The sequence below is a fragment of the Gekko japonicus genome, unplaced genomic scaffold, assembly GCF_001447785.1.
Source record: "Gekko japonicus isolate JY-2015 unplaced genomic scaffold, Gekko_japonicus_V1.1 scaffold1411, whole genome shotgun sequence".
NCBI lineage: Eukaryota > Metazoa > Chordata > Lepidosauria > Squamata > Gekkonidae > Gekko > Gekko japonicus.
This window is the reverse complement of record NW_015170323.1, coordinates 85,783-110,464: the sequence shown is the minus strand read 5'-3', so window position 1 is coordinate 110,464 and position 24,682 is coordinate 85,783. Positions and strand designations below refer to the sequence as shown.

Sequence of the window (24,682 nt, the reverse complement as noted above, 5' to 3'; positions counted from 1 at the left end):
TTCCCTACCTACCTATGAGCTCACTCCGTCATGCGGCACACTCGGGTCTCCAACTGCTGAACTACCGACCTTCCACAGCCTGCAGTTCAGCGTCTTAACCACTTGAGCCACTGCAGCTCCCTCCCTCCCTACATATTTATAAAATACTGATGACTCATAGAACTCAGTTGATATTTATAAAATACTGATGACTGATAGAACTCAGTTTGGGAACTGGCATTAATAGAGGAAATTTATATTCCATTTAACATTAAGCCTACCTACCTATCATCTCCCTACCTACCTACCTATTTATAAAATACTGATGACTGGTAGAACTTAATTTGGGAACTGGCATTAATAGAGAAATTTACATTCCAGTTAATATTAATCCTACCTACCTACCTATTTATAAAATACTGATGACTGGTAGAACTTAATTTGGGAACTGGCATTAATAGAGAAATTTACATTCCAGTTAACATTAAGCCTATCTATCCGTTTGTCTGTCTGTCTACCTACTGAAGGATTTGTGTTGCCCAGAGGGTCGAGAGATATCAGAAACTCCTTCTACATATGAAATATCTGAAATGTCTAGACTAGTGGTCCCCAACTTTTTGAGCCTGCAGTCACCTTTGGAATTCTGACACAGCACAGTGGGCGCGGTCACAAAATGGCCTTCAGTGAAGGTCTTTGCACTGTGGTTGCATCTGCTGCCAATGCAACATTTTAAAAAACCTGCACAGCCAGTCAGAAACCTTGCTCAGCAAAAGCCCCACCTTCCCCACCCACTTTCTAAAAATACTTGGTAGGTACACCATGTTGGGGACCCCAGCTATAGACCCTCTGGGCAACACAGATCTTTCAGAATAAAAATGGAAAATAAGGTCAATAATAAGCTTTCTTTCTACTGGGTCCGCCCACTGATCTCTCAAGGTCAACACTGCCCACTCTGACCACCAGAGTTCTCCAGATGAGCCTGGGACTTACCCGGATACCTGCGGTGCGACACTTCATGACGGCGTCAGGAACGGTGGCTCTTGGCGGATCTATCATGGAGATGAGGCCTGCGAAGCAAAGCCCGCTGGTGGGGAAGTTCATCTCTTCACCGTCAAAGTTATAACCACGTGGAAACTCACTCTGGGGAAGATACAGGTGACAGAAGCCTGTGGTCGACAGAGAAGAAAAAGAAATAGTGTTGGTTTTATACCTGAGAGAACTGTGACTGACCCAAGGTCGCCCAGCAGGCCTCATGTGTCTCAAAGTGGCTTACAATCACCCTCCCTTCCTCTCCCCACAACAAGCACCCTGTGAGGTAGGTGGGGCTGAGAGAGCTCTGAGGGAACTGTGACTGGCCCAAGGTCACCCAGCAGGCCTCATGTGTCTCAAAGCGGCTTATGCTCTCCTTCCCTTCCTCTCCTCACAACAGGCACCCTGTGAGGCAGGTGGGGCTGAGAGAGCTCTTTCGAGGACTGCCCTTGAGAGAACAGCTCTCAGAGGACTGTGATTGGCCCAAGGTCACCCAACTGGCTGCATGTGGAGAAGTGGGGAATCAAACCCGGCTCTCCCAGATTAGAGTCCACTGCTCCTAGCCACTATACAACTCTGGCTCTCAGCAAAAGCAAATCAAGGGGAGCACCATGACTTATAAAACCAACGCAGACCTCCCATAGTTCCTACCTAACGTGCCACAATCTCTTGGCCTTCCATGCTCTACCTGGACACAGCATCCTACAGGCTTGCCGGGACCCCGTCTATCTGCAGCTCAGCGTTTTGCCTTTACAAGGTCCCAGCTTCAGCTCTCTGGCGTTGTTCCCCCTTACCAAGGACACGCTCGCCCAGGCCTCCTAGATCCATGTAAGCCGTCTGGAAGGCCTCCTTCCACTGCTCATCCAGAGGCAACTCCTGGCCCTTGATCATGATGGTGGAGCAGCGCTCCAGGATGCGTTCGGGAGCTCCCTTCATCACCAGCAGGTAGCGCTGGTCCCGGGGGTCATCCAGCTCGTGGACGGACAGCTGTAGAGGGGAGGGGGGAGCAAAGGAATCATAAAAAGGACTAGGTCGAAAATATTTTACTCAGCAAGATTAAACATTTGCATTGACGTTAATGGCTATTTGGTTACGCTATCGCACAGGTGCCATTCCGAAGACGAGAAAAGATATTATAGCAGCTAAATCCCTAGGAGGGTATCAATAGAAAACTAATAAATATCTAGGGGTCATTTCCTGCAGGAACGCACAGGAGCGGAGCTCCGGCAGTAAAGAGCCCAGGGGGCGGGCACATGCAACAAGCCCCACCCCCTGCTCCCAGCAGACCTCAGTCAGAGCAAGAAGCAGCCAGGTAAGTTGCAGAGCCCCCTGGCCCCAAACAGTCCAGTGGCACCTTTAAGCCCAAGTTTTATTCAGGTACAAGCTCTCCCTCCTCTGAGAGGACAGATCTGCACGTCCCCCCCCTCCTCCCCAATAGCTAGCAATCCAAAACAGTCCAGTGGAGCCTGAGCGGTGGGTGTTGCCTTCTGACACACTTCCGGTGATGTCAGGGGGTGTGGCATATGCAAATAAGTTATGCTAATGAGTTATGCTAATAAGCTCCTGCAACTCTTTTTCTACGAAATGACCCCTGTAAATATCCCTCAAAAACTAATAAACTCCGCAACCAACCCCCAGCGGCTTGTGGGATTTAAAATCTCCTCCACCATCTTGGGACGTGTATTGTTTTTATTTCCTGATATATTACAGGCATTTTAGCGTTGGTTTTAACTGTATCATTTATTGTGTCTGTTTTTGTGGTGAGCTGTCCTGAGCTCTGTTTGCAAGGAAGGGGGGCCTAGCAAATCTAACTTAATAAACAAACAAGCAAGCAAACAAACCAAAGGCTAAATGAAATCTGATAATATTTGAATATTTAGCTATGGGGCGGGGATCTCTAACCGAATTTTAGCTGCCGAAAACCCATTACACAAATCAAATTTCTGGGAAGAAATGGTTCCCTTTCTTTGAGTTTGTCGGAAAACAAATAAGAAAATAAAACACTCGATACCTGGAAAATGCAGAACACTAGCTTTTTATTGGTAGTGATTATGTGGCATGTACTGTCTTTTTTATGGTCATTGTATGTGTTTCATGTTAATGTTTAGAGTTGTATGAACATTTTGTGTTATGTAAAGATTCTAAAAAATAAAAAGTTATTTAAAAATTTTTATTCATTAGGCACTCTTCATCTGGCAGTAAATCCCAGTGTCACAGAACTGCGGTCTGCTCTGAATATACAGCAAATGAACTGTGGCACTCCAATATACAGGTGCCATATCACTATTATTTGCAGGCTCTTGTTTCTTTGTTTTTTTAAGCCTCCCTGCCAGTTAAAAAAAGAACACATTAGGGAGGAAGAAGGGGAGGAGGAGGAGGAGATTGGATTTATACTTCACTCGGAGTCTCAGAGCAGTTTACAATATCCTTCCCTTCCTCTCTCCACAATAGACACTCTGTGAGGTTGTGGGGCAGAAAGAGTTATTTCAAGGACTGCTCTTGAGAGAACAGCTCTGAGAGAATTTGTGACTGACCCAAGGTCATCCAGCTGGCTGCATGTGGAGGAGTGGGGAATCAAACCCGGTTCTCCCAGAGAATCTGGAGAAAGCTTTCAGGACAGTCTGTTCGCTATGGAGCTGCTTTTCTAATTGCAGGTAGGGCTTTTCCCCCCCATCTCCAGGTCAGAAGATGGAACTCCTGGGTCGGGAGTCATTATGGAGCAACTAGTTTGCCGTCCTGAGCTCATTGGGGACAGCGCAGACATTGCAGACAGAATGTCCCTGCTTCAGGTCCTGGCATCTCAGGTTACCCCAGGTTTCAAGGCAGGGAAAGGAATGTCTGGAGGTCACAGTCCTTAGGACCAGCTGGCTGCATGTGGAGGAGTGGGGAATCAAACCCGGTTCTCCCAGAGAATCTGGAGAAAAGCTTTCAGGACAGTCTGCTCGCTATGGAGCTACTTTTCTAATTGCAGGTAGGGTTTCCCCCCCATCTCCAGGTCAGAAGTTGGAACTCCTGGGTTGGGAGTCATTATGGATCTACTAGTTTGCTGTCCTGAGCTCAGCGGGGACAGCGCAGGCATTGCAGACAGAATGTCCCTGCTTCAGTTCCTGGCATCTCAAGTTACCCCAGGTTTCAAGGCAGGGAAAGGAATGTCTGGAGGTCACAGTCCTCAGGAAATTAGAGGAGCAACCTTTCTGAGCCAGCGAGCACCTGGGGAATTCTGACATAGAGTTGTGGGAGCCACCATGAAATAGCTGCCGCAGGAGGCAGAACCAACCACACAAAGGAAGCCCAAGTGTGGAGCAGAAGAGGGGCAATTTTAATTGCAGACGGAGAAAGAGGAATGAGAAAATATAACCCAACGCTGGGGCAGCAGCTGCCAAGGAAATGTTCTTTTAACATGTCCAGCCAATTGGAACGCCAGAGACCAATCAGAAGCCCTGCTGGGTGAAAGCCCCTGCTGGCCCCACCCACTTTCTAAAAAAAAACTTGGGGGCCCCCAAGCGAGGTGTTTGCGGGCACGATGGTTCCCACGGGCGCCGCCTTGGGGCCCCCTGCAACAGGCTGTTTCATTTGAAAGTGGTCTTTCCTCTCTTTCCTCAGTTAAAGGCCACTGGACTGGAGAAGGGTCTCCATCAGGGGCGGGGGCTCATTCTGCCCTCTGGAGCCCAGGGGACGAGAGGCTGGCCGGCTGACCTGGAATTCTTTTAACATGTCCAGCCAATTGGAACGCCAGAGACCAATCAGAAGCCCTGCTGGGTGAAAGCCCCTGCTGGCCCCACCCACTTTCTAAAAAAAACTTGGGGGCCCCCAAGCGAGGTGTTTGCGGGCATGATGGTTCCCACGGGCGCCAGCTTGGGGACCCCTGCAACCGGCTGTTTCATTTGAAAGTGGCCTTTCCTCTCTTTCCTCAGTTAAAGGCCAGTGGACTGGAGAAGGGTCTCCATCATTCTGCCCTCTGGAGCCCAGGGGACGAGAGGCTGGCCGGCTGACCTGGAACTTGTTGGTGGAGTTGAAGGGGATCTCGCAGGCTTTTTTGAAGCGCTCCCGGTACTCCATCACGTTGCCCAGGGTGATCTCGGAGAACTTCAACAGGGCTGTCTCCGAGGCATCTCCAATCACAATCCGCTGGGGGTGGAAGGAGGAGTGGAAAAAAACAGAAGCAGGATTTTTTCAGGAATGAGGTCACAGAGCCAGATTCGGGAGGGGAAAACCTCGCAAGCCTTGGGCAGGGCTGAAGGATAATCCTGTACCTACAACCTCATGAGTCACACAAGTAAAATGTCTGTTTTCATTTCTGAAATGACAGTATCATGGAATTAAGACTCACAGCCTTGGACCCTGGCAAAGTGGGCCTTTCTCCCTTGGCAGAATGAAGAAGAAGAGATTGGATTCATACCCCACCCTTCACTACCCGAAGGAGTCTCAGAGCGGCTTACAATCTCCTTTCCTTTCTTCTCCCCACAACAGACACCTTGTGAGGTAGGCGGGGCTGAGAGAGCTCTGACACAAACTGCTCCTGAGAGAACAGCTCCGAGAGAACTATGATTGACCCAAGGTCACACCAGCAGCTGCGTGTGGAGGAGTGGGGAATCAAACCCGGTTCTCCCAGATTAGAGCCCACACTCCTCACCACTACACCAAACTGGCTCTCTGCCTGGGCCCTGGAGTTAGGATCTTTAGCGATGGCAGAGGGCATCATCTCTGGACAAATAACTGGCAAATAACTGGCTGGAGAGAGCAGTGCCTCTGAGCATGTTACCATCCACCGCCTAACATACATACACCAGTGCTCTCAAGTCACAGCCAACGTATGGCAATCCCAGCAAGGGGCTTTATCAAGGCAAGAGAGAAGCAGAGGTGGGTTGCCATTGCCTTCCTCTGCAAGGTCTGCTTTGGTCGTCTCCCTTCCAAGTACCGACCCTGCTTTGCTTCTGATGAGATCGGGATATATAATGCTGCCTTCCCACTGCCTAAGATACAGATGCCCACATGTTTACCCCATGGTGTAAACGGTGACTCTCAGGGGCAGAAAAGGAGGAAACAGTGCAGGGGGGAGTATTCAGCCCTCTTGCTCTTACACCAGAGCTGAGCCCTCCATACGCCTGATCATTGCATTTTTTTTTTAAAGAAGAGGACATAAGAATATAAGAAGAGCCCTGCTGGATCAGACGAATAGTTCATCTAGTCCTGCCTCCTGTCTCACCTAGTGGACACCCAGCTCCTCTGGAAGGCCAACAACAGGGCATAGAGGCCGAGGCCTTCCCCTGATGCTGCCTCCTGGCTCTGGGATTCAGAGGTTTAGTGCCTCTGAATGTGGAGGTTCCCCTCAGTCACCGTGGCTAGTAGCCATCGATAGACTTATCCTCCACGAATCTATCTCATCCCCTTTTAAAACTGTCTGTTCCTGGGGCCATCACGACACCCGCCGGCAGTGAATTCCACATATTAATCACCCTCTGTGATTAAAAAAAGTTGGGAACTCCAGATGGCCATAAATCCACATTCCACTAGGATTATGCGAAGGATACAGAATGCTGTGGATTCTTTTATATGATGGGGTTTTTTTTGTATTTTTCATATGTGTGTGTTTGTTTGTGTGTGTGCACCTGGAAGTCATGGTGACCTCTGATGACTGACCCCTACTGGGGGCCTGGAAGATATTCAGAGAGGTGGCTGAGTAAAGCCTGCCCCCGCCTTCTGCCTCTGGTATTCCAAGGAGGTCTCCCATCCAAGTACTTGTCAGAGTTGACCCTGCTCAGCTTTCAAGATCGGACGAGATCGGGCTTGCCTGGACTATCCAGGTCAGGGCCTTGTCCTGCTGTTTTAACACTGTCAGTGGAGTAAGCCAAACTCTTCTTTCTGGGACTCGCTTGCACCATCCAAGGACGAGGGCTTAAACTGCTGTCCCTGAAGATGACCCTTCTACAAAGCGAAGCTCTTTAGCATAATGTCAACATGAGAAGAGTTACAGCAACCCTAAACCAAACCATGCACAAAGCTACGTCAGATGTCTTTTGAGACTGGACCTTTAATAACTGTAATAGATCTCCACGCATCCTCAGTCTTCATTACCTTTGGCACAGGTACGCTGTCCTGGCCGGACTTGAAAAAAGCACGGTTGCAGAGGCTGACCACCTTGCACAGAGCTCTCCATGTCTCGGACGACTGATCAAAAGTCTGACCTGAAAGGTACACAGAGAGAGCGAGAGAGCGCGATGGAGTAACTGAATCTGAGCTCGAGGCACACACAGCTTTTCTTCTCTGCAGCTGGAGACAGGTCAGGCACTGTAACATAAAACCCTAAAACTTACTAAAGCTCGTCAAGAGTGTCTGGGATCATGGACCCCTGGAGATTCCGTTAGAATGAGCCATTCACTTCCATTCCACATTGGACCATCCTGGGAGAACTAATCCCTTTTGGACAAAGGACAATCTGGTTTGGACCAGACCATCTACCATAACAGAAATTATGGTCAGTTTAGAGCGAAGAAAGAGAAGAAGAGATTGGATTTATACCCTGCCCTTCACTCCTGTAGGAGTCTCAGAGCGGTTTACAATCTCCTTTCCCTTCCCCTCCCCACAACAGAGACCCTGTGAGGTAGGTGGGGCTGAGAGAGCTCTTTCGAGAACTGCTCCTGAGAGAACAGCTCCGAGAGAACTTGTGACTGACCCAAGGTCACATCAGCAGCTGCATGTGGAGGCGTGAGGAATCAAGCCCGGTTCTCCCAGATTAGAGTCTGCGCTCCCAACCACTACACCAGACTGGGTGTGGCACAGGGTGGGATGCTAGGCCTGGGGAGTCTTGAGTTCAAATCCCCACCCCGGTCACAAATTTTACTAGGTTAGCTTGGAACAGTCACAGTCCGTTTTACCTACCTTTCAGGATTTTTGTGAGAAAAAAAATAGAACACGGGTGAACCATGTGTGCCAAGACCTGAGCTCTTGAGAGGAAAGGTATGATAAAACTGTAACACACTGATAAGCAAACTTTGGGGGTTATACAATCATGGGATATCCCTAAAGGGAGAAGTCTTTCCCAGGTCACTCCGTAGCAAGTGGTCTCTAAAGAAACCTCTTAAGGGCTCTTTTTGTAGAAAAAGCCCAGCAGGAACTCATTAGCATAATAGGTCACACCCAACAGCAGGAACTCATTAGCATATTGGGTCACACCCCTGACAGCACAGCTTATTAGCACATTAGGCCACACCCCCATGTTACCAGAAGTGTGGTTATCCAGCCACACCCACCTTTTGCTTCTCATTCTGTTTACTTTGTTTGTTGTCCAAACCCAGGGCTTTTTTGTAGCAGGAACTCCTTTGCATGTTAGGCCACACACCCCTAATGTAGCCAATCCTAATGAGTTTCTGCTGTTGGGTGTGGCCTATTATGCTAATGAGTTCCTGCTGGGTGTGGCCAACTCGGGAGCCGGCCGGAACTCTGTTCCTGTGCGTTCCTGCCCAAAAATAGCCCTGCAGTCTTAATGTTATTGAGGGTGTTCTCCTGGACAGGGAAAAGCTTAATTCCCCGCCCTCTGCTCTGCAGTCCAAATCCAAATTCGGCCCCCTTGTACCTGATCTTTAGAGACAAGGAAACACCAGGAGTTCCATTCACAGAACTTCTGATGTCTTGTCGGTCCGAGCCCATGAAACAGCCTTGAGATGGATTCATTCCACTCTGCCCTAAGATCTCCCAGGCGCTCCCCTTTCCAAGGTGCAACTGTTTCCATCGTGAAACGTGGCTGATGGTAAATGTGACTCCATACCTGACTGGTCCTCTGTGGTATCGGCGGTGTGGATCTGATTGTCAAACCAAAGGTGGGAGACCGTCATGCGGTTCTGGGTGAGGGTCCCCGTTTTGTCTGAGCAAATGACAGACGTGGAACCGAGAGTCTCTACGGCTTCCAAGTTCTTTACCACGCAGTTTTTCCGGGCCAGGCGTTTGGCTGTGAGGGAAAGACAGACCTGCCCGGGCAAAATAAGAGAAAGACAGATCTGTGTACAAAACCTCAATTGTATCTGGAGTGAGCCTAACTTGATTTATACTAATTAGCTAACAAGATTTGCCTTTGGACCTTTTGCAGTTGAAAGCTTCAGTTGTTGGGATTTATGCTTCTTACTGGCTGTCAGCCTTACGGGAGGAGTCATGCCAGAAACAAAGATGGCAACCCTATAAGCAAAGATAAGCTATCCTAGTTTTCTGCCAGATACAAAGATGGCAACCCTACTCTTTTGCCAGAAACAAAAGTAGCATTTGGTTGAGGACAGCGACAGGACAGTATAAAATCTGCCACTCTCTCTCACACACACCCTCCATGAACCCTTACCCCCCAAGCAGCTTCTGGAAATTAAAATCTCTCTTCCGTCATCTTGGGAAGTGTATTATTTGCTGATATAGGTATTTTAACATAGGTTTTAAGTTGCATTTTTTATTGTATTTGCCCTGTTGTAAGCCACTCTGAGCCCTGTGTGCAGGGAAGGACGGTCTAATAATAAATCTAATATAATAAATAAATAAATAATCCTTTTCAGTCACAACCCAATTATGAGGCCTTGAAGCAATCCGCCCTCATTTGTTTACAATACTGGAATACTGGCCCATTTCAGGCTAGTGTTTGTTATTACTGGAATGGGCTTTAAATAATATTAGGATAAGGCAGAATGTCCAGGCAGTAGAGTGCTTGTTGCCTAGAGAGTATGATTACTCACGGTCACAGTTGCGAGCAGACCTTCAGGGACATAAGCTACCACAATGGCCATGAAGAAGACCATGGCCTTGAGGAAGGGATAACCGATCACCATAGCAACGACAAAAAAGGTGGCACCGAAGAAGATGGCCAGGCCGGCGATGATGTCGACAAAGTGCTCGATCTCAATGGCGATGGGCGTTTTCTCGTTCTCCACACCCGAGGCCAGGCTGGCGATGCGCCCAATGATCGTGCGGTCTCCAGTGTTGATTATAATACCAGTGGCCGTGCCTGAGAGGGCGCGAGGAGACAATATAGCCAGTATTTAACTTAGCCTCTGTGAAGGCATGTATAGATGGCCACGCCTCTCTGAGATCATCCTGTGGACTTTACACAGGCCCATGCAGTTCTCTGTTAAGCTACATGGATCAGCTGGAATCCGTAGGGGTGAAGCCCCTAAAACCTTCTAAATTTTCCTCCAAGGCTTGCCAGAGACAACCAACGGGCCCTCCCCACTTTCATCTGGGCAGGGAAGAGGGCCGGGAACCATTCCTGTTGGCAGCAGATGATAGGACTTGCAATAATGGGTTTAAATTAAGGGCAGGAAGATTCCCGCTGGATACCTTGTGCTTCGTTTGATGCTGCGTTTTAACTTATATTTACATGTGCACTGTTTGTTTTTTATCTGTTCACAAATTTTTTATGTAAGCCGCCCTGAGCCTGGTTTGGCAGGGAGGGCGGGGTATAAATTAAAATAAATAAATAAATATTAGGAAATCCTTTTTGACAGTAAGAGTTGTGCAGCAGTGGAATCAGCTGCCTGGGGAGGTGGTGAGCTCCCACTCACTGGCAGTCTTCGAGCAGTGGCTGGACAAACACTTGTCAGCAGTGGCCGTTTCGTAGAAAAAGAGCTAGGGGAACTCATTAGCATAACTCATTAGCATATGCCACACCCCCTGACATCATAAAGCCCGGCAGTGGACCTGCAAGGCTGGCAGGAGTGTGAGAAAGCCCCACCAAGGCCCTCCCTGGCCCCAGGCAGGCAGGGGTGGGGAGAGGCGGGGAGGAAGCAACTTACCCTCCCTCTTCTCCTGCCTCCTCCTGGCTGAATGAGGGCCGGAAGCGGGGTGGCCGGAAGCAGGGGGTGTGGCTTCGTCGTGTGCCCCGCTCCCCACACCTCACCTGGGGGAACTGTGATCCCCCGCGATCCCCCCCGAAATGACCTCTGCTTGTCAGGGATACCCTAGGCTGATCCTGCATAGAGGTGGGGGTTGGACTAGATGGCCTGTCTGGCCCCTTCCGACTCTGTGGTTCTGTGATTCTATTATTCTCTCTCAGCATGGGAGAGATTGTTGTCAACTACTAGGTGGGGCAGGGTTGCTAACCTTCAGGTGACAGAGATCCGTTCCCTTGGAGAAAATGGATGCTTTGGAGGGTGGAGTGTATGACACCATTCCCCACCGAGGTCCCTCCCCTCCCCAAATGCCACCCTTCTCATGCCCCACCCCCAAAATCTCCAGGTATTTCCCAACCTGGAGATGGCTCGGAGAGCTCTCCCAGAATTACAACTGATATCTGGACTACAGAGATCAACTCTCCTGGAGGAAATGGCTCCTTTGCAGGGTGGACTTGATGGAATGACGACCTGCTGAGTGCCGTCTCCTCCCTAAAGCCCATCCTCCCCAGGGTCCACCCTCCAAGTCTCCAAGAACTTCCCAACTCATTGCTGGCAACCTCAACAGGAGACCTCTCCACCCTACCTTCCAGGCACATAGTGGAGAAGAAGGCAATGTTCCTGGTTTCCAGGGGGCTCTCGTGCGTGCACTCCGGGGATCTGGTCTGGGGCTCCGATTCCCCTGTCAAAGAGGAATTATCCACCTGAGAGAAAGAAAGAGAGAGGTGAACGTTCGTACGTGCAGCGTGCCATTCGAAATCAAGCTATGGGAGGGCAGCCGTTCGGGAGAACGAACTTTCCATGTGGTTCGTGGAGCGAAGCCTAGAGATGGGAGTGGAGTAAGAGGAAGTCCTCCTTTAAGCTCCTCCAACCACTGATGGGGCTTCAATGAGTGTGCAGGAGTCACGTTCTTCCCCAGGAGCAGAGTTGCCAACATCCAGGTGGGAGCTGGAGATCTCCTGGAATTACGACAGAGGTCCGTTCCCTTGAAGAAAAGGGTTGCTTTGGAGGGTGGACTCTATGGTATTATACCCTGCAGAGGTCCCCCCCCCTCCCCAGACCCTGACTTCTGTAGCCTCCACTCCCAAATCTCTAGGAATTTCCCAGCCCAGAGTTGGCAACCCTACCCGGGAGAGGTTGTGTGGTTGTGTGCATGCATACAGCCACAATATGTTTAGTGATGAGGTGGGTGGTCACCGGAGGGTATCTTGTCCAGGTCCCTGCAAAACGTGGGGACTTTTTATGGGTGCTGCTGAAGGTCTATTCCAGGGGTCCCCAGCCTTTCCAAGCCTGCGAGCACCTTTGGAATTCTGACACAGGGTGGTGGGGGCACACCCATAAAATGGCTGCCACAGGAGGTGGAGCCAGTCACAAAATGGCTGCTGCAGGAGGTGGAGCCAACCACAAAAAGAGTCAGGGATCAAGGCTACATATAACTCTAATAGTAACTCCTCAACATTTTGGGCATAAGTGCTGCCTTTTAATCTGCACAGCCAGTCAGAAGCCCAGCTAGGCAAAAGCCCCATCTAGCCCATCCCACTGTCTAGAAGCACTCGACAGGTGCCATGGTGCCCACGGGCACTACTTGGGGGACCCCTGGTTTATTCTCTCCTTATGCCCATCCCCACATTCCAATGATTCTCTTTCTGCCTGGCAAACAAGACTGTCTTAATAGCTTTCTCCAGCAGAGGTCAGCAGTGGCACATTTTTCTTCAGCTTTCGGAAGAGGCGGCTGATCACTCCTTTCCCCACAGGTGTGTTTTAGGTACCTTGCATCCTTGCCCAGTGATGATCCTGATGTCTGCTGGAACTCGGTCTCCCCCTTTGATCTCCACTAGGTCGCCCACCACCAGCTGATTGGCGTTTATCTGGAACTTGTCCCCGTCTCGAATCACCGTGGCTTGCTGTGATTGGGAGAAGCAAAAATCAGGCTTGGCGCTCTAAAGTCGATTGATGTTTGATGACGTGCAACTAGCTGTGGCAAAGAACCATGCAAAAAAGAAGAGTAGGACAAGAGGCCAGTGTGGGGTAGTGGTTAGAGTGTTGGACTAGGATTTCAGAGGTCCCGGTTCGAATCCGTGCTCTGCCATGGAAGCTCTCTTGGCCTGAATTACCCTACAGGGTTATTGTTGGGAGGAGAAAATGGAGACAAGGTGGAAAGTGTCCAGAGGAAGGCAACGAAGATAGTGAGGGGTCTGGAGACCAAGTCCTATGAGGAAAAGTTGAAGGAGCTGGGTATGTTTAGCCTGGGGAGGAGATAACTGAGAGGTGATACGATAACCATCTTCAAGCACTTGAAGGGCTGTCATATAGAGGATGGTGCAGAGTTGTTTTCTGTTGCCCCAGAAGGTCGGACCAGAACCAACGGGTTGCAATTAAATCAAAGGAGTTTTCCAAACAGAGGCTGGATGGCCATCTGACAGCAATGCGGATTCTGTGAACTTAGGCACATCATGAGAGGGAGGGCAGGAAGGGTTGCCTCAGTGCTTAGTTCCTGTGGCCCTTTCTTACACACCCAGGGAAATGCTGATTGCCACTTTGGGGTCAGGAAGCAATTTTTCTCCAGGCCAGTTTGGCCAGGGATCCTGGAGTTTTTTTGTCATCTTCTGGGCATGGAACAGCAGTTACTGGGGGTGTGTGTGGGGGGAGGTAGCTGTGAATTTCCTGTACTGTGCGGGGGGTTGGACTAGATGACCCTGGAGGTCCCTTCCAACTCTACGATTCTATGATTAAATGACTTTGGATACCCATTTGGGAGCAAAGGAGGATATAGAGATCTCAATGCATGCATACATGGATGCAGACGACCACCTGCAAAGCAGATTTAGACCCCCGTAACGGTTGTGCCAAAGAGGAAATGTCATATATGATTAATCCCTTCCTTATTACAGGGCTGGCCGCCTTGTCGAGGAGCATGCAGGAAACCGCAGAGAGAAGTGCCAGCTTCCTGCCTCCAGTCCCCCTCTTCCTCTATGTGATCAACCCGCCACCGTTTTATTATCTTGACTGCATCATCCTGCTAAGTGGCTTTTATCGTGCATCGAATACACGTGTGTGGCACACTGTGTGATGGATCATGCAGTTAAAAAGGACATCTGTGTGGGCTCTGTGCCGTTAAAAGATTGCTTCTAGACATGGAAACCACCAAGGTCAACACTGTCTGCGTAAGTTAACGGCCCTTGTCCAAGTTCCCACCTCTACACAGGTACAACAAAAACATTTAACTTTCTCCCAGCTTTTCTATTCAGTGAAAAGCAGTCTCAGGAGGCTGTACATTGGGCTGGAGGGCTGGTGGAATGGAGGGGGAAGAGTGATGGTAAGCCTTTCTCCTTTCACACACTCTCAAAAGTGAAGTCTCCCGACTGGGTAAAAGAAACAGGGTTCTTGAAGGTCGTTAGGTATCTGCCTCCCCACTTGGCATTCCAGTGGCAGCCTCCCAAGGCTGCTTTTCAATTTGAAAAGGGGGGGGGAGAGATGACACATGTCTGTGTCCTTAATGGTCAGGGTCCAGCATATCTCTGAAACTGCCAGTCCTGGTACGTCCCCCGTAGAGTGTCATACTGAAGTGATCAAAATCTACTGGTGGGCCTCAGCCCAAAGAGCGTCCTGCTCTCCTCGACCAGGCCGAAAAGGCCCTAGCTGCAGCCTGGTGGAACTGTCTTCCAGGAGAGAGCAGGGCCCTGCGGGATCTGGTACAATTCCGCAGGGCTGTCGGAACCCACAGCCAACAACGCAGTACACGCATTCAGGAATGGTTATACTTTTATTGCAGAGCTATAGACGCAGTAACATAGGCACTGTTAAGAATGGCGGCGGCCCCATGGGCATAATAGGATATAGGGCATTTGTATGCACCCCCCCCAGTACTGGCCAATTAGGCGGCCTCCCGCACGCGGGCTAAGGCTTACAGACTGTTAGGTAGCTGAAGCTGAGAACTAATACTCTCCCACGGCACCTAATGAAATCCCAGACACTACAACACCCTCCTGCACATCTGTATAGATAAGCGTTTCGGCGCATAGCAGAAAAAGCCCAGAAAGGAATGCAATAGCAATTAACCTGAAAGGAAAGCAATAGCAATTAACCAGACACAGACCAACCTCCCCAACTTTCATGGCAGCATAGCTGACAAGGGCCTGCAAAACAGAGGTGTTCCACCAGGCCTATGGTTGATGGCAGTAGTGGACCTCCAGCCGATAGGCTACAGTTAGTTCCGCCCTCCTCCCCCCCTGCTTCCCCCTTCCCTTCCCTTCTATATATATATTGCCCCTTTGTGTGATTTTTTTATGCCCTCTTAAATTCTGCAGTAAATGTCTCTTTGATTTTTGAGCTTATTGTTGTTTCTTAGAAGGTGTTAAAAGGTTTCAAATTGTATATCTATAAATTGTTGTCACCCACTCTGAACCGGTTCCGGGGAGAGCGGCTTATAAATCGAATCAAATAAATAAAATGTGAGGCGATCTGGTACACTGCAGTCTTCAGGAGCAGAAGACCCAGCCCTTCAGGTACCTCCTTACCTGTGGCACAAGGTTCTTAAAGCTTGCAATGATGTTGGTGCTTTTGAATTCCTGGTAGTAACCAAAGCAGCCAGTCACAACCACCACCGCGATGAGGGCGACAGCCAAATACAGCTATGGAGACAGGAGGAGAAAAAAAAAGGGGGCGGAAGTAAAAGTTGCTGCTGATCTCCTTGTTGTCCTCCTAAGCAGGGCTATTTTTGGGCAGGAACGCACAGGAACGGAGTTCCGGCTGGCTCCCGAGTTGGCCACGCCCAGCAGGAACTCATTAGCATAACAGGCCACACCCAGCAGCAGAAACTCATTCGGATTGGCTACATTAGGGGTGTGTGGCCTAACATGCAAAGGAGTTCCTGCTACAAAAAAAGGCCTGGGTTTTGACAACAAACAAGGTAAACAGAATAAGAAGGGAAAGGTGGGTGTGGCTGGATGAGCACACTTCTGGTAACATGGGGGTGTGGCCTAATGCGCTAATGAGCTGTGCTGTCAGGGGGTGTGGCCTAATATGCTAATGAGTTTCTGATGTTGGGTGTGGCCTGTTATGCTAATGAGTTCCTGCTGGGCTTTTTCTACAAAAAGAGCCCTGCGTCCTGAGCAATACCCTTGTAAACACAGAGGACAGGAAAGTCACCATAGCCTGTCCCTCTGGAGCCTCTAACCCAGGGGGTTATCCCAGGGGTCTTGTTGAACCAGTAGGCACTTTGGGAACACTGAGAACAGGTAGTAGGCACTGCAACAAAATGGCTTCTGTGGGGGCTGGGTCCAAGCACAAAATGTTGGGAGGTTCCAGTCCAAGCACTCTCCTGGGATGGACACAGCTGTTTCCGCATGGGTGCTACAGAGATAATACCTCTTAGGCCCTTAGACTTAGGAGAACCAGTTTGGTGTAGTGGCTAAGAGCACGGACTCTAATCCAGGAGAATCTGGGAGACCCAGGTATGATCCCCCCGCTCCTCCACACGCAGCTGCTGGTGTGACCTTGGGTCAGTCACAAGTTCTTTCAGAGCTGTTCTCTCAAGGGCTTCTCGAGAGCTCTCTCAGCCCCACCTACCTCACAGGGTGTCTGTTGTGGGGAGGGGAAGGGAAAGGGGTTATAAACCACTCTGAGACTCCTTCGGGTCGTGAAGGGCAGGGGGCATAAAACCAATCTCCTCTTCTTCTTCCTATTCCAATGAAAGCCAGAATTGGCTTTTTGCTTTGGGGGGAGAGATGCTCCAGGGGAGAAGCAAGTGGGCACCAGGAAATGTAATGGTAGATGCAATGGTGTCCTTGGGAATGCATCACTCATCTAACTTGATGGACTTACGTACAGGGCTATTTTTGGGCAGGAACGCACAGGAACGGAGTTCCGGCTGGCTCCCGATGGAGCCTCTAACCCAGGGGGTTAACCCAGGGGTCTTGTTGAACCAGTAGGCACTTTGGGAACACTGAGAACAGGTAGTAGGCACTGCAACAAAATGGCTTCTGTGGGGGCTGGGTCCAAGCACAAAATGTTGGGAGGTTCCAGTCCAAGCCCTCTCCTGGGATGGACACAGCTGTGTCCGCATGGGTGCTACAAAGATAATACCTCTTAGGCTCTTAGGCTTAGGAGAGCCGGTTTGGTGTAGTGGTTAAGAGCACGGACTCTAATCCAGGAGAATCTGGGGGAACCAGGTATGATTATGCTAACAAGTTCCTGCTGGGCGTTTTCTACAAAAAAACCCCTGCTTACGTATGTACACAAGGGCTGTCAAGTTGCAGCTGACTTATGGTGAGAACCGCAGCAAGGGGCTTTCGGGGCAGCTGAGAAGCTGTGGTGGTCTGCCACTGCCTTCTTCTGGAGATTCTTCCTGGATGGTCTCCCATCCAACTACCAGCCCTACTTAGCTCCCAAGATCTGAGGAGACTGGGCTATGCCAGGCCACCTTCCCCAGAGGTCACTTCTTGTGAATATTCACTCCTCCTAGCATCTGTTAGTACTCACGTTGTCGGCGCTGGTGAGATCCCCTTGTCCGCACTGGATGCCAAAGGCAATGAGGCAGATCCCCTAATGTAGCCAATCCTCCAAGAGCTTGCAGAGCTCTTCTTACAGGAACTACTGTAAGCTCTTGGAGGACTGGCTACATTAGGGGTGTGTCACTTAATATGCAAATGACTACCTGCTACAAAAAGAGCCCTGTTAGATGCAATGGTGTCCTTGGGAATGCATTGCTCATCTAACTTGATGGACTTACGTATGTACACGAGTGCTGTCAAGTGGCAGCTGACTTATGGTGAGAGCCGCAGCAAGGGGCTTTCGAGGCGACTGAGAAGCCGTGGTGGCCTGCCATTGCCTTCTTCTGGAGATTCTTCCTGGATGGTCTCCCATCCAACTACCAACCCTACTTAGCTCCCAACATCTGAGGAGACTGAGCTATGCTATGCCACCTTCCCTCCCCAGAGGTCAGTTCTTGTGAACATTCACTCCTCCTAGCATCCGTTAGTACTCACGTTGTCGGCGCTGGTGAGATCCCCTTGTCCGCACTGGAATCCAAAACAGTCCAGTGGAACCTGAGCGGTGGGTGTTGCCTTCTGACACACTTCCAGTGATGTCAGGGGGTGTGGCATATGCAAATGACTTATGCTAATAAGTTATGCTAATGAGCTCCTGCACCTCTTTTTCTACGGAATGACCCCTGGTCGCCATGATGTGTGACATCACATCCAGTTACGTGACCAGAAGTAGTATTGCGGTGTTGGCTGCAAAGTTAGTTTTGGCCGCACGATTTCTCCCTCTGATGCATGGCACCATCTAGGGGTGCCAATCTCCAGGTGGGGCCCAAAGATCTCCTTCTATCACAACTGGCCTCCAGAGGACGGCGATCGGCTCCCCTGCTTTGGAGGGTGGACTTCATGGAACTGCACCATGCCCCTTCCCAAATTCTAGCCCCCAAATTTCCAGGTATCTCCCAGTCCAGGGCTGCCAACCCTAACGATGGCCTCCTTCAGATATGAGCACAGCAAGATGATTATAAGGGGCGGCCAAAAAGATCTCTTTCTTTAAGGAAAGTGTTCATGATAAGTAAAAGCCTTTTTAAAAACCCTGTTTTTTATTTAATTTATATAAACACTAAAAATAAAAATACAGCGACATTTGGGATTGGTGAGAACATTTGAGATAATCTTGTTGGTTGTGAGGAAATCCTTGTCAGCTGCCTTGAACCACAGCCAAAGGAGAGATAGAAAGGTTTTAATAAACAAACAAAGAGATAAATATTGATTTCCCATGCTGTGAGGGATATATTCCATGTTATGAAGGTAGCTGGCATTAGCTCCTACCTTCATAACATGGAATATATCCCTATTGAGGCTGTGCCTGGAAATGAGTCAGCATCGCCCAGTGAGGGAGGACACGTAAGCTCTTCCTCTCAGCTTACGTTGGTCCGCTCTTTCTACTGGAGAAACCTGAAGCAGAGGGGCCGTGGTAAGCCTAATTGGTGGGAACATTTGAGATGATCTTGTTGGTTGCGAGGAAATCATTGTCAGCTGCCTTGAACCACAGCCAAAGGAGAGATAGAAAGGTTTTAATACACAAACAAAGAGATAAATATTGATTTCCCACGCATTTCTTTGAGGCTGTGCCTGGAAATGAGTCAGCGTCGCCCAGAAAGGGAGGACACGTAAGCTCCTCCTCTCAGCTTACGTTGGTCCCCTCTTTCTACTGGAGAAACATTAAGCGGAGGGGCCGTGGCTCAGTTGTAGAGCTTCTGCTTGACATGCAGAAGGTCCCAGGTTCAATCCTGGGCATTTCCAGTTGCAAGGGTCAGGCAGGAGGTGCTGGGAAAGACCTGAGACCCTCGAGGACCGCTGCCAGCAGACAAGACCGACTTTGGACACAGTCAGAATAAAGTGGCTTCAGGAGTTCACGGGAGCCTCACCTTGGTAGTATTGGTCCGGTACTTCAACTCCAGGTCTTCCAGAGACAACTGGTGATCATCCTAAAAGGCAGAATGAAGCCCCAAGATGAATGAGCGGCTTCAGAGGAAAGATATTTGAGTCCGACACTTCCTCACTCTTCAGTCTTTCCCCCCATTGGTGGGCATTATCTATATCTCTATTTCTTAAGTGTAGGCAAATCTGCGGATACATAGATCCGTGGGTCAGGCTCACACTGAGAGAAAGGAGATTTTTCTTGGAGGTTTGAAGAACAATCCTAAAAGTTGCAAAAATTTTATTGGGGAGTTTAAATCCCCCCCCCCAAAAACCCCAGTACTGTTGTGTCTCCTTGTGCACAGATTACTTACCTGAGTTGCCAAGATGGTGGCGCTGGAGGCCTCTGTGGGCTACTAGGGCCCTGCTGCTGCTGTGTGTGTGGGGGGGAGTGGGTGGACTGCCAAAAGAGACAACACTGTGGTGCTGCTGTGGTGGTGGTGGGGGAAGCAGGCGGGAGGGTGGCCAGAAAGACAGAGTGATGATATGTGGGGGGGGGGGGGGGGGGGTTGCCCAGAAAGACAGAGGGAGGATATGTGTGGGGGGGGGGGCGCAGAAAGAAAAAGAAAGAGTGATGTGGTGAGCGACAGAAAGAGAAAGAGAGAGTGATGGGAGCAGAGAGAGAGAGAGAGAGAGAGAGAGAAAGTGACAGCCATGGGGGAGAGAGAGAGAGTAAGAAAAGGGCTGGCGAGTAGGAGGAGTGAGAGACTGGAAGAAGCTGGGGGAGAGAGGAGGAAGCAAAGGTAGGGGGAATGGGATAGCTGCTCCCGCAAGTTTCTTGCAGGTCCCCACTTGTACACTCTACAGGTGCCTACTGACATAGACAACTAGAACAGTCTGGCTGCAGAATCGAGCTTGGATGGAGCCAATACTTTTTTAATATATCTTTCCCTGGTTTTTAACTATTGTAAGCCACCCTGAGCCGCCTCGGTGGGACGGCAGGGTAAAAGTCCAATAATAAATAAATAAATAAATAAATCCCTGCAGGTTTCCAACAGAAACTAGGTGTGCACGTTGCCCATTGGCTGGCCCTTCTAACAGCACAAAACCACTTCTCTCTCCCCGAGCAGGTTTTCAATTGGTTTCTTTTGGTACAGAAGAAACATTTCATCATACAAACTTGAGTTTGCATGTCCTTCATGGATTCTTCCCCCTCCCCTATGCAAAGTAGCTACAGGTGATTTCGGGATAAACAGAGGACCGTTTAACCCTTTCCTCACCAGTCATTTGGCGGCTCAAAACTGCTCTGGGAGAAAAGATGCAGGGACCTTCTCTCTTGGGGAGAAAGGAGCTGGGGGAGGGAGAAAAGGACAAATAACCACCCAGCAAAGGGTTCAACAACCTGTTCCTCTCTAGTCATGTCATGGAGCTAAACAGCTACATAGTTTGGCCTCCAGCCCAACATACCTTGCAGTGTTTTCATGAGGACAGGCTGGGATGCACTCATATATAACTTGCCCCCCCCCTTGGGAAAAGGGCAGGACAAGATGAGAGAAACACCCAATCAGCACCAATATGCAAATGAAGTAGATAAATGAGACAAAGGCATAGGCAGCCTGGGCGATATAAACCCATGTGCTTTCCCCTACTGTCCCTTCGGTGGAGAACCTCCAGGGTAATAACCGTTCCTTCGAGAACGTCCAAATCAGGGCTCCGACTCACCACATCCATCTCTTTCTTCATGCTCTCCAGCTTCTCTTTCTTCTGCTCCCCTTTCTTTTTCTTCTTGATCTTTACGTCCATGTCCCCGTCGGACTGTTTTCCCATCTCTACTGAGTACATCTCGTACTTGTCCTGGAGGGGGGGGGGGAGAAAAAGAAGATGATGGCTGCGAAGCCGAACCCGTTCATCGGTGTGAATCAACAGCCACAGCTTTAAGCACAGGGGAAGGCACTTTGCAGATGTTCAGGGGCAATTTCTTGGTTCCTTCTTGTTTTCCAGCGTTCAGCTGTGGCAAGCAGAACACATTCTGCGAGAACCGGACGGAGACTGACATTCCAGGATAACCCTAAACAGATTTATTCCACTCTAAGCACGTTGATTTCACAGTGCTTAGACTGGAATAGGAGCTGCGGTGGCTCAAGTGGTTAAGACGCTGAACTGTATGCTGTGGAAGGTCGGTAGTTCAGTAGTTCGAGACCCGAGTGTGCCGCATGACAGAGTGAGCTCCCGTCTCTAGTTCCAGCTCCTGCCAACCTAGCAGTTCGAAAGCAAGAAATTGCAAGTAGATAAATGGGTACCACTTTGGTGGGAAGGTAACAGCGTTCCGTGCACCTTGGTGTTTAGTCATGCCAGCCACATGACCACGGAAATGTCTTCGGACAGCGCTGGCTCTTCGGCTTGGAAACAGAGATGAGCACCGCAACCCTAGAGTCAGACTCGACTGGCTTTTGAGCAAGGGAACCTTTACCTTTACCTTTAGACTGGAATAATGCAGGACAGGCATGCCCTGGGAATGTGCAAACGAATGTATGGAGTAGCCAAATCGCCTGCTCACAACTTTAATGCCAGTAGCTCACAAAGTAGAATTTTTGCTCACAGGACACCACAGCTTAGAGGGAACATTGAGTCCGCAACCCTAGTGTCGAATCTGACTGGCTTTCGAGCAAGGGAACCTTTACCTTTAGACTGGAATAATGCAGGACAGGAATACCCTGGGAATGTCACAGAATCACAGAGTCGGAAGGGGCCAGACAGGCCATCTAGCCCCACCCCCTGCTCAGTGCAGGATCAGCCCAGAGCATCCCTGATAAGTGTTTGTCCAGCCGCTGCTTAAAGACTGCCAGGGAGGGGGAACTGGGAATGGATCTTTAAAATGGCATTTTTCACAGACAGAGAAGAACTTCTTGGCTTGAAGATTTCACTTAGGACCAGGGGTCATTTCGGGGGGGAATGCAGGGGATCGCAGTTCCCCCGGGTGAGGTGTGGGGGGGCGGGGCACACGATGAAGCCCCGCCCCCTGCTTCCAGCCGCCCCGCTTTCAGCCCTCATTCAGCCAGGAGGAGGCAGGAGAAGAGGGAGGGTAAGTTGCTTCCTCCCTGCCTCTCCCCACCCCTGCCTGCCTGGGGCCAGGGAGGGCCTTGGCGGAACTTCCTCGCACTCCCGCTGGCCTTGCAGGTCCACCGCCAGGCCCCTGATATCAGGGGGTGTGGCATATGCTAATGTTATGCTAATGAGTTCCCCTAGCTCTTTTTCTACGAAATGACCCCTGCTTAGGAAACCCTTTCTCCTAGGAGGATGAGAGGCTTGAGGGTTTGGGGGACGGTTTAACAGAGCCCGTGCTTTCGATAGGGGTTTGTTTTTCAACAGAAGGTCTCCGAAAGACCTCACTCTTGATCTTCAGGCGGCAGCTGAAGCCAGATTTATTCATGATGGCATTTGGTTAGTTCTTCCGCCTACCGGCAGTTTTAAATTACTGATTTTATCTAGTTTTTTTCTGTATTTACAAGTGGGGACCCACAAGAAACTTGTGGGGAAGGGGCATTCCCCCCGTCTTTGTTTCCTCCCCCCTACCCCTACTTCTACGCCTCTCACTCTTTCTCCATCCTGCCACCCCCTTTTATTTGGGGGAGAATTTAATCCCCCCCGTGTTTTTTTTAAGTGTCAGATTTTTCTGCAAACCTATGGGCCCCCCAAAATTTTCAGAAACATCTGTTTAGTGTAAGGGTGGCCCCAAGCAGTGGATTTAGATATCCACAAATAGGAGGCACGCTTGGGAAATACTATATAGATGTATTTTATTATTATTGACATTGTAAGCCACCTTAAGTTCCTATAAAGTAGAAAGGCGGCTAATAAATGTCTAAAACAAACAAAGAAACAAAGAAACTTATATCAATTATAACTGGAAATTTGATTTTGGACTTGGGCATATAAGGGTAGAACTAGATGGGACACTGAAAGATCTAGAGACAGTTCTCTCATTCTCTTTTAATTCTTTTGTAGCTGCCTCTGAGACTTCTGATTTGGATTGGGGCTGGAGTGCTGGCAGGAGAAGGGTTAATTCTCCTCCTTCTCCTCCCCATCCTCCATACCATTTCCCCAACCTCAAATGGACTCTGAGTCACCCCACTGGGGGAGATATACAGTCAATGAACCAGCAGCTCACGGGGCTTCATCTACACTCTACCTTTCTCTTTGAGACTCAAGGCAAATTGCAAAAATGTAGGAAACCAATGCAATGGGAATAGTATAATTTGATTCATCATGCAACAAAACACTCTAACCCCACCCAGACATTAAAACTACAACCCTTTAGAGTGTTTAAGAATCTCAGGCTAGGATCTGGGAGACCCAGATCTGAATCTCCACTTGTGCTGTGGACGTGCACCGGGGGTGACCTTGGGCAGGTCACGCTCCCTCAGCCTCACCTACCTCTCAGGGTTGTTGTGCAGATAATATGGAGGAGAGGAGAATGATATAAAATGCCGTGGGTCCCCACTGGGGAGAAAGGTGGGGTATAAATGAGCTAAATAGATAGATAAATAAACCGAGTCAGGCCTGGAAATCTCCCAAAATGACAACCCATCTCCAGATAATGGAGATCCGTTTCCCTGGCTGCTTTTGGATGGTGACCTCTTCAGCATTATACCCAACCTGAGGTCCCTCCCTAGAAATCACCAGGATTTTCCCAACCTGGAATTGGCCGCAGGGTTCCCTCCAAGCTGAGTTAGTGTGAGCCAGCTCACAGTTTTTTAGCCTTCGGCTCACCCATTTCCGTCTTCGCCCAGGAAGGATGACTCCAGAGCAAACTGATTTATGCAGTCGCCAAATCGCTCCCTCACAACTTTAATGCCAGGAGCTCACAAAGCAGAATTTTTGTTCAGAAGACTCCCTATCTTAGAGGGAACATTGATTGCCAGCTCTACACCCTGAACAATTCTGTCTCCTGAACACATTCTATGCAATGGCAAAAGGACGGCAATTTTCCTCACCCCTTTCCCCTAACATGAAAATAAGCACCTTAGAGGATGTTTAAGTTTGGGCAGGGGACAGAAAGAGTTAATTCTTCTCTCCTGAACGACAGCCCTGATCTGAATCAAGATAACCCCCCACAATCGTTATTTAGCCATGAAAAACACAGTGGCCTGTCTGCTCCGGTTTAACCTTCACACGTCCCAGCCTCTGAAGAGAGCCAGCCGCTTGACCAAACACAGGAAAGAGTAAAAAATGGTTCGCTCTTAGATTACGGGTTGGACGACGGCCAGTCTCACTGCTGCCAGAAAAGGAGAAGAAGGGTCATTCCCCCCCAGTTCTCCTCCTCACTGCAGGCAGCCCTGCCCCACATAGCTGTGATTCGACTTCTCCTGCCTCCCCACATAGATCTGTGAGCATCTCTTTTCTTTTCTC

At 49.6% G+C, this 24,682-nt stretch overlaps 1 protein-coding gene across 1 annotated transcript in view; it reads right to left on the bottom strand.

Moving 5' to 3' along the window:
• ATP4A (ATPase, H+/K+ exchanging, alpha polypeptide) overlaps positions 1 to 24,682 on the bottom strand; it is a 45,828-nt gene that overhangs the window by 17,054 nt on the left and 4,092 nt on the right. The window contains exons 2-14 of the mRNA XM_015418084.1: positions 20,996 to 21,127; positions 19,282 to 19,341; positions 17,855 to 17,887; positions 17,349 to 17,411; positions 15,386 to 15,499; positions 12,638 to 12,772; positions 11,455 to 11,572; positions 9,717 to 9,985; positions 8,774 to 8,972; positions 7,084 to 7,193; positions 5,002 to 5,136; positions 1,803 to 1,995; positions 970 to 1,145 (exon numbers count right to left, since the gene is read on the bottom strand). Coding sequence (XP_015273570.1) covers positions 970 to 1,145; positions 1,803 to 1,995; positions 5,002 to 5,136; positions 7,084 to 7,193; positions 8,774 to 8,972; positions 9,717 to 9,985; positions 11,455 to 11,572; positions 12,638 to 12,772; positions 15,386 to 15,499; positions 17,349 to 17,411; positions 17,855 to 17,887; positions 19,282 to 19,341; positions 20,996 to 21,127 — 1,737 coding nt within the window. The remainder of the gene's footprint in view (positions 1 to 969; positions 1,146 to 1,802; positions 1,996 to 5,001; positions 5,137 to 7,083; positions 7,194 to 8,773; positions 8,973 to 9,716; positions 9,986 to 11,454; positions 11,573 to 12,637; positions 12,773 to 15,385; positions 15,500 to 17,348; positions 17,412 to 17,854; positions 17,888 to 19,281; positions 19,342 to 20,995; positions 21,128 to 24,682) is intronic.